General features: G+C 41.5%; 1 protein-coding gene across 1 annotated transcript in view; it reads left to right on the top strand.

Annotated features, from left to right (window-relative positions):
* Window positions 1-17,624, top strand: part of LOC100546910 (semaphorin-5B) — a 37,952-nt gene that overhangs the window by 331 nt on the left and 19,997 nt on the right. Inside the window, exons 2-4 of the mRNA XM_019617405.1 lie at window positions 1,109-1,244; window positions 4,635-4,842; window positions 6,955-7,162. Coding sequence (XP_019472950.1) covers window positions 1,109-1,244; window positions 4,635-4,842; window positions 6,955-7,162 — 552 coding nt within the window. The remainder of the gene's footprint in view (window positions 1-1,108; window positions 1,245-4,634; window positions 4,843-6,954; window positions 7,163-17,624) is intronic.

Below are 17,624 nucleotides of genomic sequence, written 5' to 3'. Positions count from 1 at the left end.
GTGAGAAAGTGTAATTATTGGTTTAGTTAAAAAAAAAATTGTTCTTTTCAGAGAATTCAAATTGCTTTAATTAGCAGCAAGATACATACAGCGACACGGTTATTTAAAAGGCACTGTGACGAGTCAGTCTTCTGTGCTAGCTTTATTTTTAGCTTTATTTTGATATCTTTCTCTCTAAATGTTATTCTTTTTATTTAAAAAAAAAAAAAGAGCTGTCAGCAGGTTTGGAATTTCATGTTATCACTCAACAAATGCCATCTTCATCAGGGAGGTGTACGCCAATCCTGTGGGGGCACAAAGCACTGAGCCTGCTCAGGTCCACAAAGGAATGGCTGAGATGGGCCAAACCAAAAAAACACAGCAGATCTGTGTACAAGTCTGCATGGGCAGCATCACCTTCCTAAAAACAATTCCCTGTCAAAAAGTCCTTCCTGCAGCGACATTTCTTTCGCTGCGTTTCCTTGGCTGGTGTGTGCATGGTGAGCAGCCTGCCCCGCCAGATGCTGTGCCCAGCTGGGAACAGAGAGCAGTGAGCAGTGCAGAGGCTTGCACATATTAGCAAGACATTTGTGCCTGCTGAGCTACTGTAACCACCAGCTTGGTGTGCGCTGTCGTTCCCTCCCTCTGCCTGCATGTGTGCATGCGTGTGTGTGCTTATATATACAGTATATACAAATAGTAGGGGGCGTATTTTATAGCTGGAGCTGGTAGAAACAGGCTTTCACCTTGAGAAACACCAAGAGATTAAAAATTACGTTGTTTGTAATCAATCAAGATAGATGAGGTGTTAAAAAAAATAAAAATAAAGCTGGACACAAATAACCCATGCAAATTAAACTGTATTCTCCTTTCATGTCAGGACTGCTTCTGTGGCCCTTAAATCATAGGCACTTTAAAACCAAGCTTAACATTCATTCTCAAAATTGTCATGCGATTCATTTGCATTTTACAATTTATTTATTTATTTTTACTCCCCATGAGATTGGTGTCACTGTACGTCTACCTAGCAATTTACATGTATTTTATTTGAGTGGAGTTTGATGTCTGTTATGATGAAAATGTCAGTGTTCTAATGATTAAATTGATTTTTTTTTCTCTCCTTTTCCAGAAACAGCATAGCTGCCTCAGCAGTGTGTGCCTTCAATCTCAGTGCCATTACTCAGGCATTTAATGGTCCTTTCCGTTACCAAGAGAACCCAAGATCAGCCTGGCTGCCGACAGCAAACCCCATCCCAAATTTCCAGGTATTGCTGCCGCCCTTTGTTTTGCTCTAGCGCTTTTTACATTCTGTCATCCCATTGGGTTAACTTGTATGGGGCTTCTTTTTCCAGGTAGACCCATGGTGCAGATAAATGATGTTTCTCCACCTTTCTGAGTATTTTAGTCTGTGGAACTCCTTGCTGCATCTTATTGAGACTATAGGATTAGTGGAAAATTTGAGTCTTTACACAGATAAGAATGTTCAAAGCTTTTATAAGAATGAAGAACTTTAAATATTTGTGGGCCAGAGGTGTTCTTCTAGGTAAAAAATTTTCTTCAGGATATACCACTGAAATCTCCCCTCTGAAAGCCATTGAAAACCACTTTCTGACACTACTGATAATGGCCTACGGCAGGAACAGCATCAGCCTCCATCACGAATCTTAGAACGGCTTGGGTTGGAAGGGAGACCTCAAAGATCATGTAGTTCCAACCCCCTGCCACAGGCAGGGTTGCTACTAACCACTAAATCTGACACCAGGGCAGGCTGTCCAAGGCCCCATCCAAACTGGCCATGAACACTTCCAGGGATGGGGCATCCACAACTTCTCAGGGCAGCACCTCACCACCCAAACAGGCCCAAATTCTGATGCAACAGGGCAAATCCATCCTTCTTACTCTCTTGTTTTTGTTACATGTCACACTGACATGTGAACACTGAGCACATGGTCCTCACAGGGGACATGCAGGCATATCCCCACCAAAGCTTCAGATTTTTTGAGGGTAGAAAGCCGAAGCTGACAAACTACAATGGAGACAACCTGTGTTTTTAAACAAGAAAGGTAATCAACTGTGTAAGGATGTGATGAATTTTTCATCACTTAATAGGACCCTAAAGGCAGTGTTTCAGTGTGAGATGGATGTCTTCCCAAGACACGGGAGCTCAGCCAGAAGTTACTGACACATTGCAAAAGCGACTGGTGGAAGAGGCTACATAATGATGGTCACAGAGATTCCTTTTAGCCTTAAAAATGTTTGATTTTATGATGAGCAATTTTCCAGAGTTATGAGTTAAGGCCAATTTGAAATGTATAGAACAGACTTATGCCTAGATTCTGTCAGTGCAACACAAAGTATGCATTTGACAGCCCCCACAATTCTGAGTCCTCTGAAGTGAGAGCCCATTTTACAGCTCAATCCCTTCCCACCTGGAGTATTCTGGAAAGGACAGGCTCGTCCTTCTGTCCTTGGTTCTGCACAGTGAATATTTCCATCCCAATTGTGTGAATCTGGTTCTGCCTTATAATGGCAGAGGTGCTGAGGCTGCCTGCAAGTGCCATCTGCCTTCAAGCTGGTGATGTCAGGGGCCTTCCAAAATGGATTCTGCAGTCAGTTGAAATCACTGCAGGAGTTGAGGGGAGGCAAGTCTGCCCCCATGTTACTCCTGAGGCACCCTCTGAATTCCCCCACAGCACCTGAGAGAGGGCCTCTCCCTGTACAAGATGGGACACGCTCAGGCTCTTATTCACATTTTTTGGAATTTAAAGGGAAATGTTAAGGTTAAATGAGAATCAAGGACTTTCTTCTGTCCCTTACTGGGCTAACCCTGGAGAAATAGAAAAGGGCTTTGGAAAGCATTTCCATGTAGTGAAAAGTATCAGATAAAATGTGGAGTGCAAAGATTGCAGCAGCAAGATGAAAGAAAAGAGTCAGGGGAAAATAAGGAAAAGAAAAGATGATATGTGGCAGACAAAAGGAAGATTGCAGAAGAGATTAAGATGTTTTTTAAGTACAGGAGGAACAAGAGGTCAGTGAAGGGTCTTTAGGAGATGACAAGGGTAATTTAGTGACAGAAGAGGCAGATATTGTGAAAAAATTAAATTAATTTTTTTGCTTCAGTGTTCACAAAGGAGGATGAAGGAAAGATGCCAATTTTTTTTTTTTTATTCTGAGAGGAAGGAGAAGGATATAGAGGATCAGGGCAGTGCAGATAATCAGGAAATTAGAACAAAACAAAATAAAACCAAACCAGAGGGATGCTGTGTCAGCATACAGGCTGCCAATAGCCCAAAAGGATTATCTGTGACTTGATGAGAATAGAAAACAAAACCAACAATGACATTCCTGCCATTGGGACTCCTCCTTCAGTGATGCTCTAGAAAGGAAAGAGAGTGGGGAGAAAAGCATCCATAAAAAGACAGCAGTGTAAACCAGAAGGAGTACAAGAGACAGCAGAAAAGATATAACTGAAAAACTTTCAGAACTTGTGATGAAGCAGCAGAGAAATAAAAAGACCTCTGGAAATAATAACAACATAACTAGCTCTGAAATATTGGTGGTGGATTTTTACAGAATCCAAGCTCTGTACTACACCAACAAATGTGTTTGTTGCAGAAATTAGTTCTTAAAGGCTTGACAATTGCAGGACTCAGTATACCAGCTGTGGGATCTGATTACACTGATTGTGTACATGTGAGCTAAATTCCTGTGAGCTGGTAGGAGGAGCTCTACATGGTGCACCTTTGAAAGGTTGCCGTGCTGCTGTGTTGCTTTGATGAATATTGAGAGTATGCATATGGGAAAGTTGTACACTGTAGCTGGAGTGCAGTAGATCAACATCCTAATTTGCAGAATAATAGCTTCCCTTCCAAAGAAAGCAGAAACACCTGGACCAAAATGAAGAAAGAGAATATTTTTTTATGAGAGGTAGGCCTTGAGCTGGTGTTCAAAAGACACAAGATAAACTCTTTTCTTCCCCTCTGTTCTGTATGGACCTGAGTTCTATCTCCGTTAATGCTGGAGGATGGATTCACCAAGGTCAATCCGTGCTGCCAATAAAGGTGAAAGAGGGAGGGGGCACTTAGTGGCTTACCTGCTTGGATTAAGGTGAAGCTGGACGGGTCTGTTCAGAAGAAAGAACGTGAGAAAAGCAGTGTGGTGAGTTAGATTCTTTGATGCAAAACCAACCAGTTTTTCAGGTTTTTTAACCTCCAGGTTTTGCGCATTATACAGACTGAGATGCCAGATAGAGTCTGAAGATTATTTGAAATGCTTCAAGGATTTATTGCCACAAAACCTTTGTTTATACCACTAACTTTAAATCTCTCTTTCTATAACTAGCTTTGATTCTTTTTTCCCTCCTCAGTTTGTTAATAGCTTTTTCCCTTTGGTATGCTGGCTCCAAGTTACCTCAAAAGAATGAAACACCACATTGCTGGTCTGCAGGCCAGTTGGGAGGAACTTTTTAATAAAAGTGAGCTACAGGCCAAAGCCAGCCATAACCCATGCCAAGGAACTGATGGTGGGACCCTCACACAGGCCCACCTCCCCAAGAAATCATCAGGGCATGGCTGGTTAAAATTGGGCATTTCTGGGTCTGGTCTCAGCCTACTGAAAGCAAACATAGGTGCTGAAGTTCCATCTTCCATGTTTAGTGTGGGACACTGAGTGATGACAGCCCGAATGAGAACCTGACAGAGAGAGTCCTGCAGGACGCGCAGCGCTTGTTCCTGATGAACGACGTGGTGCAGCCGGTCACTGTAGATCCGTATGTGACTCAGGACAGCATTCGATTCTCTAAACTAGTGGTTGATATTGTTCAGGGGAAGGATACTCTCTACCACGTGATGTATATTGGAACAGGTAAGAATACTAGAGGTTAAGGCCTCCACTTGCTTAAAGACTTAGGAGCCCTGGGAGCCAGATAGTGATACAGTAGTCATTCAACATCATTTTGGCACGTTTCATGGAAGTTAGTTTGCCGGAATAAATTAAAAGCATGATGGAGGACTTGAGGCAGATTCCCAAGTGAAGGGGCCATAAATCTACAGTGTGTTTGAAAACAGTAACATTTTTCTTCCTTTTACAAAAACATGTTTCAACTAATCACAGTAATACATGGCAATGGGGAAAAGCAGAGGTCACCAAAATGTTCTGTGGTTTTGTGCACGTAAGTTGCCTCTCTGCACTATGATGTACTCATCTCTAATAAGCAGTAATAATTTTTAACTTCCAGGCGTGCCTGAAGTTTCTCTATGCAATTCCACATGCCTACTGGGATGTGAGTCCTTGTGCTTTCAGGAACAATTATTCAGTGAAATGTGATGTAGATGGGTAAGCTGAGGCAGTGTTTTCATGCATAGTGGTAGTATTAAGTATATAATTTGAGTTTCTTAATTTCTGCTGCCATCCTCTAATTAGCAGGATGCTCTGCCTCTTCTGAAAAGCACAGGTATCTTGGTTAAATAAAAGGTGCAGAAGAAGGGTAAAGTGTTATTAATACTTGTCTTAACCCATATTCATACTAATGACAGAGGTTAAATTAAGTAGTTTGATTAATCAGAGCATATGGCCACCCTCATGGGTACAATGTTGTTATCCTCTATAGCAGAAGCTTTGACTTTAGAATAAGACGGATTGCATCCGTGTTAGTTTAATCTCAGATCAGAATGCAGAGTCACTGCCTCATTCTCATGTTACCACCTTCCCAGGCTGCTTTATGTAACTTTTACCTCCACTTGCTTCAAAAGTGATCATCTTTGATGTCTTCTAGTAACATGCTCACTGTAGGAGCCTCCCTGGACATTGATTATGATGAGAAGATTGTAGTTAAATGGAAATATGACATTGTTCTGCTATTTTGATATTTTAAATTGATATTTTAAGCCAGAAAGCTGAGGTTATTTCTGTCTCATATCACTTCTATGGAAAAGCCTTCTGCCATAACATAAGTTTCTTATTCATTTGATTTCTTGCCCTGATTGGTGGTGACTAAAGGCAAAGCTGTGCTGGACCTGAAATGTTTAAAATAAACAAATTCTTAAGGAGAAACAGCCCTGCTCCAAGGTAGCACTGGACACAAAACCAATCCTGAGAAAAACCAAAGCCTAAAACTAAAACCTGGGCCTCAGTCTTGTTCCACACTTAAGGTTCTATTAAGCAAAGGGAGAAAAAAAAAAAAAAAGGCTTTGCATTGCAGCCAACCCCGCTGGTGTAAATTGCTGAACTTTGGCACCAATACAGAAATGATCTGGATGGAAAGATTGAAGTTGGAAAACAATTGGGACTGACAGACCTCTTTTGCTGTTTTAATGAAAAATAGTGTGGTTACCCCTTTTTCCCATCATAAATCTCTCACAGTTTTTCAGATCTTCAGATTGTTTAGCTGAGAGCACTGTGAGCAGAAGCATATATGTTTCTGCATATGCACTGCCGATGCTGTAACATCCCCTTGTCAAGCTAGCAGGATAGCTTCTTCCAGGAAGAGGATCAATTAGACTCGTGACCCATGCAATCATTATGGAGGCCTCTGGGATTTCCAGCAGGGCGGTTGCATCTGTTGTCATTTGTCATGACATCAAATTGTGCCGATCTGCTCCATAAACCAAAAGAAAAATAGACTTTGAGGCACCAGAAATGATCCCTGTTATCTCAGGTCACCTTCCTTACAACTCACTGGTAACAGGACCACGCTCTTTTCTGCCTCGGTGCTCCAAGTGGGAATTATTTCCAGGTACTCACTCTTCAGATGGCTCAAGTCCTTTTGGTTTCTGTAATGTCTGAGAGCTTCCTAGAATTGTAACCATGGAGCCGGGGCATTCTATACCATGGGCAGCAAGTATGTTCAAATTAGAAAATGACACAAAGCTAGGGTTAAAGCCACTGCGTAGCATTAGTATTTTGATCTTTAGGTAGGTGTGACACGAAGCCAATGTCTCCCAAGATTTACTTGTGCCTTGTTTCTTGTTCCGCTAGAGTATGGCACCATCTTGAAGGCCCTTTCTACCACTAACAGGAGCCTGAGGAGTTGTTATTTAGAGGAAATGCAGATCCTCCCTGATGGACAACGGGAAGCAATCAAGAGTCTCCAAATCCTGCACAGCGACAGGTCGCTCTTTGTGGGCTTAAATAACGGAGTGCTGAAAATTCCTCTGGAGAGATGCTCCATGTACAGAACAGAAGGGTAAGCAAATTTATAGTGCTGATAGATTCCACTTCAGCTTAAAAAGAAAAGCACCAGGGAAACATATTCCAGCCTGATTCAGTATAGAATGCTTTTTTTCATTCCTGAAAGACAAAAGACACTGTTGAAAGTGCATCTCCTGATAATACATTGATGACAGGAGCAATGAGAATAAGCAATATATATTTTTTGAAAATATTAATTAGTCTTCATCAGAAATTGTGTGTTTACCAAGGAAGGACTTGCATTTTTTACTTTTTTAAGAGAAATTTAACATTTCAGTGTTTATTAGCTCCATGTGTTTTGCTGGCTGTGTGGCTGCAGGTTTCTGGTTGCAGCCAGCCTATCCTTGCTTATCTGAGTGATCACCTCTCAAAGTCTGATGAGGCAGGGCTGTGTTACGTGGTTCCTTGTTATTGCTTTTGGAACCCAATAGCTCATTTCAACTAAGTGTGACACCTCCTACACCTAGATGGATTCTGTGTCTTGATTGCATCTATTTAAGGGAATAGAAAAAATATATATTTTTTAAATTATCAGCCCTGGCTCCAGAGCAGATCTCCACCCAGAAATGAGTGCAGGAGGCATTTGGAAATGAATAGTAGCCCTTCTTTCTAGCAGGTGAACCAGTGTGAAACCAACTGATTGTGTGTGTACATCTCTAAAAACATTCCTTCCTCTCCTCATTTGCCTCTGCTTTGCTTTTCTTGATGAGAGTTTTCTCTGAATCTGATGTCCTCTGTGCTAGACAAGAGGAAGGAATTTGTTAGCACCATCTAAATGGACTCCCTCTTTCACAGCCTGGTGCAAGATGTCCCTGTTCTCTTGCCAAAAATCTAATACAGAAAATGTCACAATAATTTTATTTTCAACAAGTAGAGTTTATCTATCAGCTTGTACTAAATTAATGTCTGTCTCAGTGTAAAAATAATGGCTTTTTCTATTTTTGCTGAGCCTCTTTAATTATCTCTTTAGAAAACGTAACTTGGACATTACTGCAAGTTAAACTCAGAAGTGTTTAATGTGTAAAGGTTTAACTGCTTATACAGAGAGGCTGACACCAAAGTTCTCTTTAGTAAGAGAAAGAATCACAGCTGGAAAATGCCATCTCGTTCTTAGCTTTTAAAAGCAGAGATTTAAAAAGGTAGAACATAACAGCTGTCTTCTCCAGCCTGTCCTGGAGAGTTTCAGTTTGGGAATATTTATGTGTGTATACATATATGTGATCCAGTTTCAAGACAAATGAGTTCTTCCTTTTCTTTCTTTTCCTAATCTTGAGTTCAACTTTCCGGTAATTTATAGATCGTGTCCCAGTTTCAGCCTGTATAAGTACATTGTATGACAGTTCCATTAAAGCTCAAATGGTGGAGGTTTGCTCAACTGCCTATAAAAGGAACAAGCAGGAAAAAAAAACACAGTAGTGGCTGGGGGATAGGAGCACCATCTACCTAAGGCCTGAGGTCCTCAGCATCCTCCCCTGGTAGTATAACTTTAGTCTAGACTGATTAGCGTCGTACTTCTAGGCAATGTAAGCCAGTTATTGGGCTATAGCAAAGCACGTGAGATGCAGACTTCAGGCAGCAATGTGGGTTGTGTACGTTTGGCAATGTGGGAGGTCAGAATTTGCTGAATTCCGGTGCTGACCAGTTCATGTACTTATGGAGACTGTGATGGATCCTTTGCTCCGTGGCTGAGTCTTGTGGAGGGAGTGTGCACTAGGAAAAAAGAAGGGAAAAAGAAGGAAGATTAGAAAATCAAGGAAGGCTGAAGGCTGCTATAAATTTATTTTAAAGGTTGTTTGTGATATCGTTATAAATTACAAGCTAAGTTTTTTCTTCAGGAAATTATTCAACTGCCTTTTTTTTCAACTGGAAATCTTGGAAACCATTTTCCTCTTAGCACCCTGGCAATGCAGGTGATAAGTCAACTTGGTCTCTTTTGTATTTCTTTCAATGCCGAACTGTATTGAGAGGGATGTTTTAATTTCCTCCAGTGCATTCCACCTGGCACTTCTCCTGGGCTGTGATTTATTGCTTATTGTTGTGTCTATACTTAATACATGCCAATATACAGTCACCATAGGAAGAAGGGCTCTCACCCCACCACAGCCCCCGTTACTTTTTCGTCATGCTGTGACTTCTTGACTGGCCTCCATGAAAAGCTCTGGTTTCAGCAGTATTTAGCATCTAATCATTTTGATGGGGGCTCAGGAAGCTTTGAGGTGAGGGAGAACTTGTGCCTCCCAGGCAGGAATACCACAACGCTGTTTATTTTCTTTGGCTCTGCCTCATGTTATCAGGAAACTTTGCAGCCTTTTACACCCTGGGGGCTGATGTGGGCTCCCGATTGCTGACTTAGAGCTCTTACCTTCACCTTGCCTTCTCCCTGGAACAGGCAATCATGTATGGAGGGAACATTGATTCTAGCATTGATCCCTCCAGCGCTCCTTGTTGCTGTGCTGCTGTAAACCCTGTGGCTTGTTACCAAGGCTCAGAGATGCAGCAGAGGTAAAAGCAGCAGCAAAGGGAAGAGGTGGAAAGGGAAAAGGGTTTCTGCCATCTCCTTTACTGTTTGTTTATTGACACGGCACCAATTTAATCTCTTAAATGGTGACCAGTAGCTCAGCCCCAAGTCTTGATGTAGTTCGTTGACCCAATATATTTCTGGGTGTCTGAGCAGTGCTTTGTGTGTGCCCACTGACCTGTCTCAATCTGTCTTTTCAGAACAGTGAGTCTTAGCAGCAGGGCGACAGGAAGATATCTGTAATGTCAGCTGCCCAAATTTACAGGCTGGACTTGGCTGCAGGGACCTTGCTTGTATGTGTGTTTTCCTATTGTGCTTCAGTGCTGCTGTTCTCAATCTTGCTGGAGAGCATTAGGAAGATGTCCAAAGCGAGCTCTACAAGCCCTTTGAACATGTAGTGTTGTGAAGGCTGCTTTGCTGGGTGGTAGCTTGGCTGTGCTTGCTGCTGGATTTTTGCATGGCTTTGAAATCTTTGTAACCTCCCTGCAATTTTCAAATGAGCATGGTTTTTTTTTATATCTCAAGTTGCCCCCAAGCTTTGGGGATGGATACTTGGAGAGCCAGCATCACAGCTTTATTACTGACACCACCATATCTCAGCATCTCACCACGTTTTGTTATCACACCTGGTTGTGTGTTACCTCAAGACAACCTAATGGCAATGGAAATGCTTCTACTTCTGAGGCTATACAAAGAGACTTATTCTCTTGTGTGCTACTGTGACAGTCTTGTTTGAACTCTGCCTGCTTTTCTGACCCTGTTGCAGGGTTTGCTGTTGAGTGATGCTGAGCCTTTGCCCTCGTACTTGGCCTAAATTCTATTGCACATCCCCTCCGGCCATGGTGCTTAATGCAAAGCTAGCAGAAATGACTCAGCTGACAAGTACTCTTATTTGCTGACTTGAGATCTTGTGAGAAACAGAACTCACCTCTAAATAGCTCTGGGCCAGTGATCAGACAACTGAGTACACATAGGTGAGTAATTCCTGCAGTGGCTCCAGGGATTTTGGGGAAGAAAAGGGTCAACAGCCACGGTAACAAAGCAGAACTTTTTACCCTCTGTCTCCCATTTGTGCCCGCTTCTCCAAAGTGCAGAACTGGAATTTCCCAGTCTCTGCACCATCCCCATATCATCATTTAAGAGGTCCGATAAATCACCTGGGGCGTTGTTTTGATGTTTAATGTTGTTGCTATTTTCTTTTTTTTTTTCCTCCTTGTATGATAGGAAATCCTCTGTAACAAAGGAACGAAACATTTCAATTTAGGGCTGCAAGAACAAACTTTAAAAAAATTAGTGGATTTCAGAAGTGAAGGAGACTTAACTGGATGACCAGCACAGACTGTTAGGCGATCTAAAAACTTCCAATGTTGGGGGAAAGAGTCAATTGAATACGGGCTGGAAATCCACTGTCCTCTGCATCAGAACGACAGTTGTTCCTCCAAGGACAAACAAGGAATGATTGTTGGGTAAAAAGCACAGAGAGAAAATGGTGAAAGTGGTAGGGAAGGAACAAGGGAAGACTGTTGTTTGGTGGAGCCCAGCACCAGCATATCATTGAGGCTGATGTTTCATTGTTCACCTAAGACTTTGAAAATCCATCCCCTTCCTCTGAGCTGAGGCTGTCGAAAGTCTGGCCCAGATTTTGTTTTGAAAATGTTCTCCTTGAGAGTTTTTAAAAATATCCAGAACATTGAATATCCTTTTAAAAATAGAGGCAGGAGGAAAGGTAGGGGCCTATGAGAATGTTGTTACGAAACTAATTCATCAATTTCCATCTGCTTTGGCTAATTTGGCCTCTTGAATATTAAGGAAATTGGCTAATTATTGTACCGCCAATAATTCTGCAAAGCTTTGGAAGACTTCATAAGGCATGAAGGAGAGCACCCCCCATTTTTTGTTATCTCCAGTATCCAGTAATATCTCAGAATAAATCACGGAACATCTGTTTTGGCATTCTGGTTGCATTTAAGTAAATAGCAAGACTCCCACTGACAGAGAGTGAAGACATCAAACAGAACCATGATCACTAAAGCTCTTGGAAAGAATAAAGTTTGGTAGATGAAATGGATTTGTGTTCTTTAAATAGAAGTGCAAAATTATACCATTTTCTCTATCCCGAAAACACATTTGCATCTGCTGTAGCAGGCAATTACTCCCATTTTCTTTAATGTAGCTGCTTATATATGTAAAGTTAAGCACATCCATACTCTTTGCAGGATATGGACCTTTAGATTCAGGGGGATGGTGCAGGTCTAAGAAGTCTGAATTCAGAGAGCAGTTGGAGAGTTTCGTTTGAACAGTCTGAGGAAAGGATATGAGTATGTGTGCCTGAAATTGGGAAAAAGGGGGGAAAGGTAAGTAATATAGTGAGCAGGGGCATGTTCCCAGTAAGATGCCAAAGAGATTGGTTTTCAGTTTCATCTTATTTGACATTATCTTTAATGGCATGGAAGAAGAAAATAGCATACTTTGTAGATGGCATTTAAGTACGAGGGAATCACAAATAGCAGTGAGGAGAGAAATGCAGTGTGGTTCCAGGAGGGAGAGCAGCACGAAGCTGCTTGAGGAATAAGTCTGTGCTGAGATTGCTGGTGCTTGCATTACTGAAACAGAGAGGGCACGGGATGAAAGAGTGGAAAGGGCTCTGCTCAGAACCAAATGAATTATTATGGTTGTTCCCATTCCTATTAAACGCACAAACTGCCAGCAAGCTTTACATTCATTTTAACCTGTCTGCACACTTTTCAGGCTCCCACTTTTAAGCTCTGAACTATTGAGATGGCCCCAAGTGAATGGTTCTGTGGCAGAAGGAATCTTTAGCGGTAGATGGAGACTGGGGCTGTACAACTGCTACAACAGATGAAGGTCACTCCAGAAATTGCGAGTAAAGTCAGCTAATTTCAGGGCTTCTGTCTTCTTACTATCCTGACTAGGTTGCAGATTTGTTCTGGGGAGCTTTGGAGCTGCTGAGAGGGAGGAAAAATCTGAGAGGTTGAATGTGCTGAGGGTTTTTGTTTGCTCCTTACTTTTAAAGCATCCTGCTTGTGTGATTTGCTCACGAGATCAGGGGTGGTTTAGGCTGTGGATCCTTTTACCTCTAGCAGGCTGGCTTGGGGCCAAATCAGATCAGTGATGTCTATAAGTCATTACCATCTAATACCTGCTAGGTGGGCTATGTGAAATTAGTTTCAACACAATGGCGACTGACAGGAAAGCAGGTAGTTTTCTCGGAATACATAATGTTAAGATGACATTGATTCTACTGTTATACAAACAAGATTAATAACTGAAGCTTCCAGCAAGCCCCAGGGCAGATATCTGTTGCATCTGTCAATTCTTGCAATTTGCTGCTATTAGGTCATAAGATTTGTATTCTAGGTAGCGGTCACATCCAGCGGCATGGCTCCTGATGTCTCCAGCCTTACTGCTGCCGTGTCTGCTTTGCCTCATGTCTCATGCTTCCAGTCTGCATTTACAGTGTGAGGCATTGTAAATGTTACTACCCATTGCCTATATTGCTACAGATGCTTCATCAACTTTTTATTAGGAGATGTACTGTTCTACTTGTTTGAGGAGGAGGAAGCATCTGAACCCAGGGCAGATTTGTTTTTGCTGTTGTTGTAAGCATGAAATATTAAATACATATAAGTGCATAAAATATGTATGGATTGTAGAAAAACATATCACTGTACTTCTGTCTGGTGTCTTCTACGTGTCAGTATGCCAAAATACTACAGATGTATGGGAACACTCCAGTCTGAGGAGGGGTAGGGCTGAATTTCAGGAATATCCATTTACTTAAGTGATGTTGTCATTTTTAAAAAAATTTTAAAAAAGTGGAGTTGATGTTATTTGGCAGTGTTTTTATAGATACATGGGAAAACACAACTGAGACTATATTGGCTGGGGCATTTTGCCTCTTACGTAGAGCTGAAATAGTTCTGCATTGGGCAAGAGATGTTAGATCCTGAGCATCGTGGTAGGTGGCCTAATATTTCTTCGCCTTTTCCAACATTAATCTACAAGCACTCTATCTAGTTGAATCTGCATCTTGTTGAGCAGAAATTCCAGAGCATAACAAAATCCAACTTTCACAACAGAGCTGCTTGAATATGGATTATTTTGTGCAGCCTGGGTGATAACTGTAGACTGTTTTAAGGTTTCTTCATCATCTCATACATTTCTTTTTAAATGTTCTGTCTTTGCAGTTTTCTTTTCCTTCCTAAGTTGCCATTTTAACATTATTTACATTCTTAAATCATCAGCATCTTCCAGAGACTACGTAAAGCAAAAATGCAGAAGCAGAGTACATCTTAATCTGACAGCTCCTTCAGACACTGACTGACACAGGGCAGAGAGAGGGAATAACAGTTGAGTGCACTGATTTGGCCAAGTTGCCTTTCTTCTTCCCTCTGCCTTTTGCCATATGGCAGCCCTGGGGGGCATGTTTTCTTAAGGCTCAGAAGCCTGCTGAGATAGGAAATGGTTGTGCTTTGCAATCCAGACAAACATGCCCTACACTCAGGAGTTCCTTCTGGCGATTCCTTTCATTATGACTTTAATAGTAACTGAATTTTCTTGTTGGGTGACTGATCCTATCACTGGTAGTCAGTGGTCCTCTGTACTTGTGTTTCTGTTAGAGGTCAGTTTTGTTTGGCACAGTGACAAGAGTTTCTCACTGTGTTTATGGAGCAACACTTACTCATTTTTTTTAATAACCTGCTTCATTGATGTAAACGTAAATCCAGATTTAATCAGAACTTTTCTCGGGATGGCATTAATCTTCATATTTGAATAAATGCAATGTTGTTTTATTTTACTGCTTTAAAAACAAAAATAAACACCTATCCAATAAAGAAGTCAGTGTAGCTAAAAGATGATGGAATGGGATGTCAGAAGGTAAGAAATAGAATCGTTTGTTGTGTAAATTGTACAAGGCCATAATCTATAAACCACAATCGATTAAAGAGATATTGAAAATGGTAGGGCAGGAGGTGGAACTAGCAAGTCAAGGTCCCTGATGAGGAAAAGAAAATGAGGTGAAACTGCCCATGAAAATCCCTGGTCTGGGCATTATTACTTTTCAGCTACATGTGTTTGGTTCATAAATGAACTTCAGTTCTAGAGGTTGTTTTATACCAAGGTTTTAATCTATGCATTCAAAACAAATCATGTGCAGAGCACCAGTCACTGATGCTAAGCATGTGTGGGTGATAAATTACATGTGTACGCAACACAAAAACATTTCAGTTTCTCTGCCTCTTTGTCCGATGTCAAATGCTGAAGTAGCAAACCTTAGTTCTTTAACTGATCGTCAGCTGCAGCCCTCACAGTGGTGGTACCTGTGAGCTCTTCCTGAGCAGTGTCCCATTCCACAGATAATTGCTTATGTAGTGTGTGTTACTCGTCTTGAACTAAGGGCACTAGCATCTGGCACAGAATACTGCTGCATTCACCAGCTGAGAAATGAGGCTGCTGCTTGACCACTGCCTCACTAAAGCAGCTCAGTTCCACTTGGCTTCTTTCCTCAGTGGGGGAAGATAATGGATTTGTACAGATTAGTAATTCATCTCTGCAGTTTGAATTTTTAAAGGTATCAAAATTAGAGGGATTGTTTGAAGGTCTGGTGCTTTTTCCTCCTTCTTAATCTTATTTTCTTAAGCCACGAACATCCTTTTGATTCTTATTCTTCTCTTTTCATGCCATCTGGGCTTAAGGAAGATAGAAGTCCGCTCTCCCTTGCACAGACTATTGAGGTTGTCAGTAATTATGATTTGGTTGGCTGGAAGCTAATATGATTATTTGTTTAGTTCATCCCCTCCACATGTTGATAGCAATGGGACAGTAAGCTAACCTTGTCAGGAAATGCCTGTCTACAAACACAGCCACATGCCAGCAACTAACAGCCAGAGCTAATACTCACGTATTGCTTGCAAAGTGCTGTTTTCTCAGAGATACCTGCTCAAAGAGTGGAACAAACCAATGTGAAATTCTTAGAAGTCAAAAAATAGTGAGAAAGACATAAACACAAAGAGGGGAAAAAAAAGTTGGAGATCGAGCACATCCTGAAAGATGAGAAGAGCACAATCTTTTAGTGTGAGTGCTCTGGATGATGTCTTCTTGTTTTTTGGTATGAACAAGCTTGTTTGCTGTCTTCCGTCTGGTAGTAAGAATAGGAAGAGGCTCCAGTAATTCTTTCTTTCCTTTGGTCTGCTGAAGACTAATCTCTTGGGTCTGGTTCTATTGATTTGATGATCCATTTATTACACAGTCTAAAGCTTTTTAGCTCACAGGGTAGAACAACCAAAAGTTATCCAGACCCAGAGCAAATGAAAGTGGGAATGAGAAACTTTAGAACTACAGGCTTTTAAGCTTTAATGAAGATTTTGAAAGAAGATGTAATTCAGGCTACTAAAAAGTCTTCAAATCCTTGTGTTATTTAAAATATGAGAATGCTGCTGTCACTTTGCAATGTACCTTGGAACAGTTGTTCTTTTTAGGAAGCAGGTGCGCTCACTGATCCATCATTATTGTATTCTTTAGACAAATCCAGCCCCCTTGAAGAGGACTGCTGCAGCAGTGTCACACATCTGGAGGTGGAGAGCAGAGGTGTGGTTAGGACACAGAACAGGGCTGAGCAGGGGTGTGAGAAAGGGAGATACTTTCAGTAAAAACCTTGGTGCTAGGAGGACTTCTGCTTTAGGTCACTGACTGCTTTATCTATGATCCATTCATATTTTAGGAGGGATGAGTTCACACGGACCACAGTACTGGGGCCAACCCCTTAACTGCACATGAAGGGCCTATGCCTCTCAGGTACCTCCTAGTTCCCTACAGCTGCCTTTGGATTCTGTTCATCTTTCTTTCCCTTTTCCTTTTCCCTGTTCTAAGGATTGCGAGTATGGATGGAGATATTTACATGGCCCCATTGCCTTAGATATGTCTCCAAGTAGCCCCTAAGGCACAGGGAAGCAAAAAAGTGCTAAGATCTCCTTTTCCACATCATGAGCCTGTGACTCTGCTGAGGAGATGTTAGAATACACTACAAGCGGAAGCCTTTTTACAGCGAATGTTGTTAATGAAGGCTCAGCAAGCCAGGCTTCAGAAGCGCTGTAAAAACTCTTCTGAGTCATAGCTAGGAGTTTCCATTGACTTCAGAGCACTTTGGATACTGTTCCAATTGTAGAGTCTTAATCCTTTGTGTTATCCCAGATGACTGCTGTAAAAATGATTGCAATAGCCAACAACAGGGAGCCTTACAGCTCCCAGACAGCAGGCAGCAGGTGAGCTCTTATGAGTAAGATCTTATTTTCATGCAAATGTCTTCAGTAAGTGAGAATAAGAAACCAGAGAAAAAATAGCTTGAATAGGAGACACAAATGGAATTGTTTTTCAATTGAGCATTTTTAGTGTATGCCATTATGCCTCAGATAAGACATTTACTGCAAGGCAATGAATTAAAGTGAATCGTTATTGATAGAAATGCTCTGTCATAATAAATCCAACCTCTTAGATATCCATCAAGAGGTATTCTCCTGAGTCCTCACTGAATGTACTACAGTCAGGAGATGGTCAGAGATAAACTGGGGGCATGAACCAGGTGGTATCATCAACATCTCACTTCCATAGACATCCCACTTTTTGGGATTTCATTACATAAGTCATTAGCATTAATATAACCAGTGTTAACTCACCACGCTTGGGTTGTCTTTTGGGATAATGGATTCCCTCTACCTGTGTAAATAATGATGGGAAGTGATACTGTGTCATGAGGCCCTCAAGGCATTCGTAGCCTGTCACTGAATAGTCACTGAGTGCAGTTTTCACTGCTGTGTGTATGCTGTGAAATTCTGGCCCCACTGAGCCAATGGCCAAAGTCCCACTGACTTTGAAACATCAGAATTTCATTATGGCGTGTTAACTTCCTTCTATCTTATTT

Source organism: Meleagris gallopavo, chromosome 7 (assembly GCF_000146605.3).
Source record: "Meleagris gallopavo isolate NT-WF06-2002-E0010 breed Aviagen turkey brand Nicholas breeding stock chromosome 7, Turkey_5.1, whole genome shotgun sequence".
NCBI classification, from domain to species: Eukaryota; Metazoa; Chordata; class Aves; order Galliformes; family Phasianidae; genus Meleagris; species Meleagris gallopavo.
Note: the sequence above shows the minus strand (reverse complement) of the source record. Positions and strands in the feature narration are given on the sequence as shown.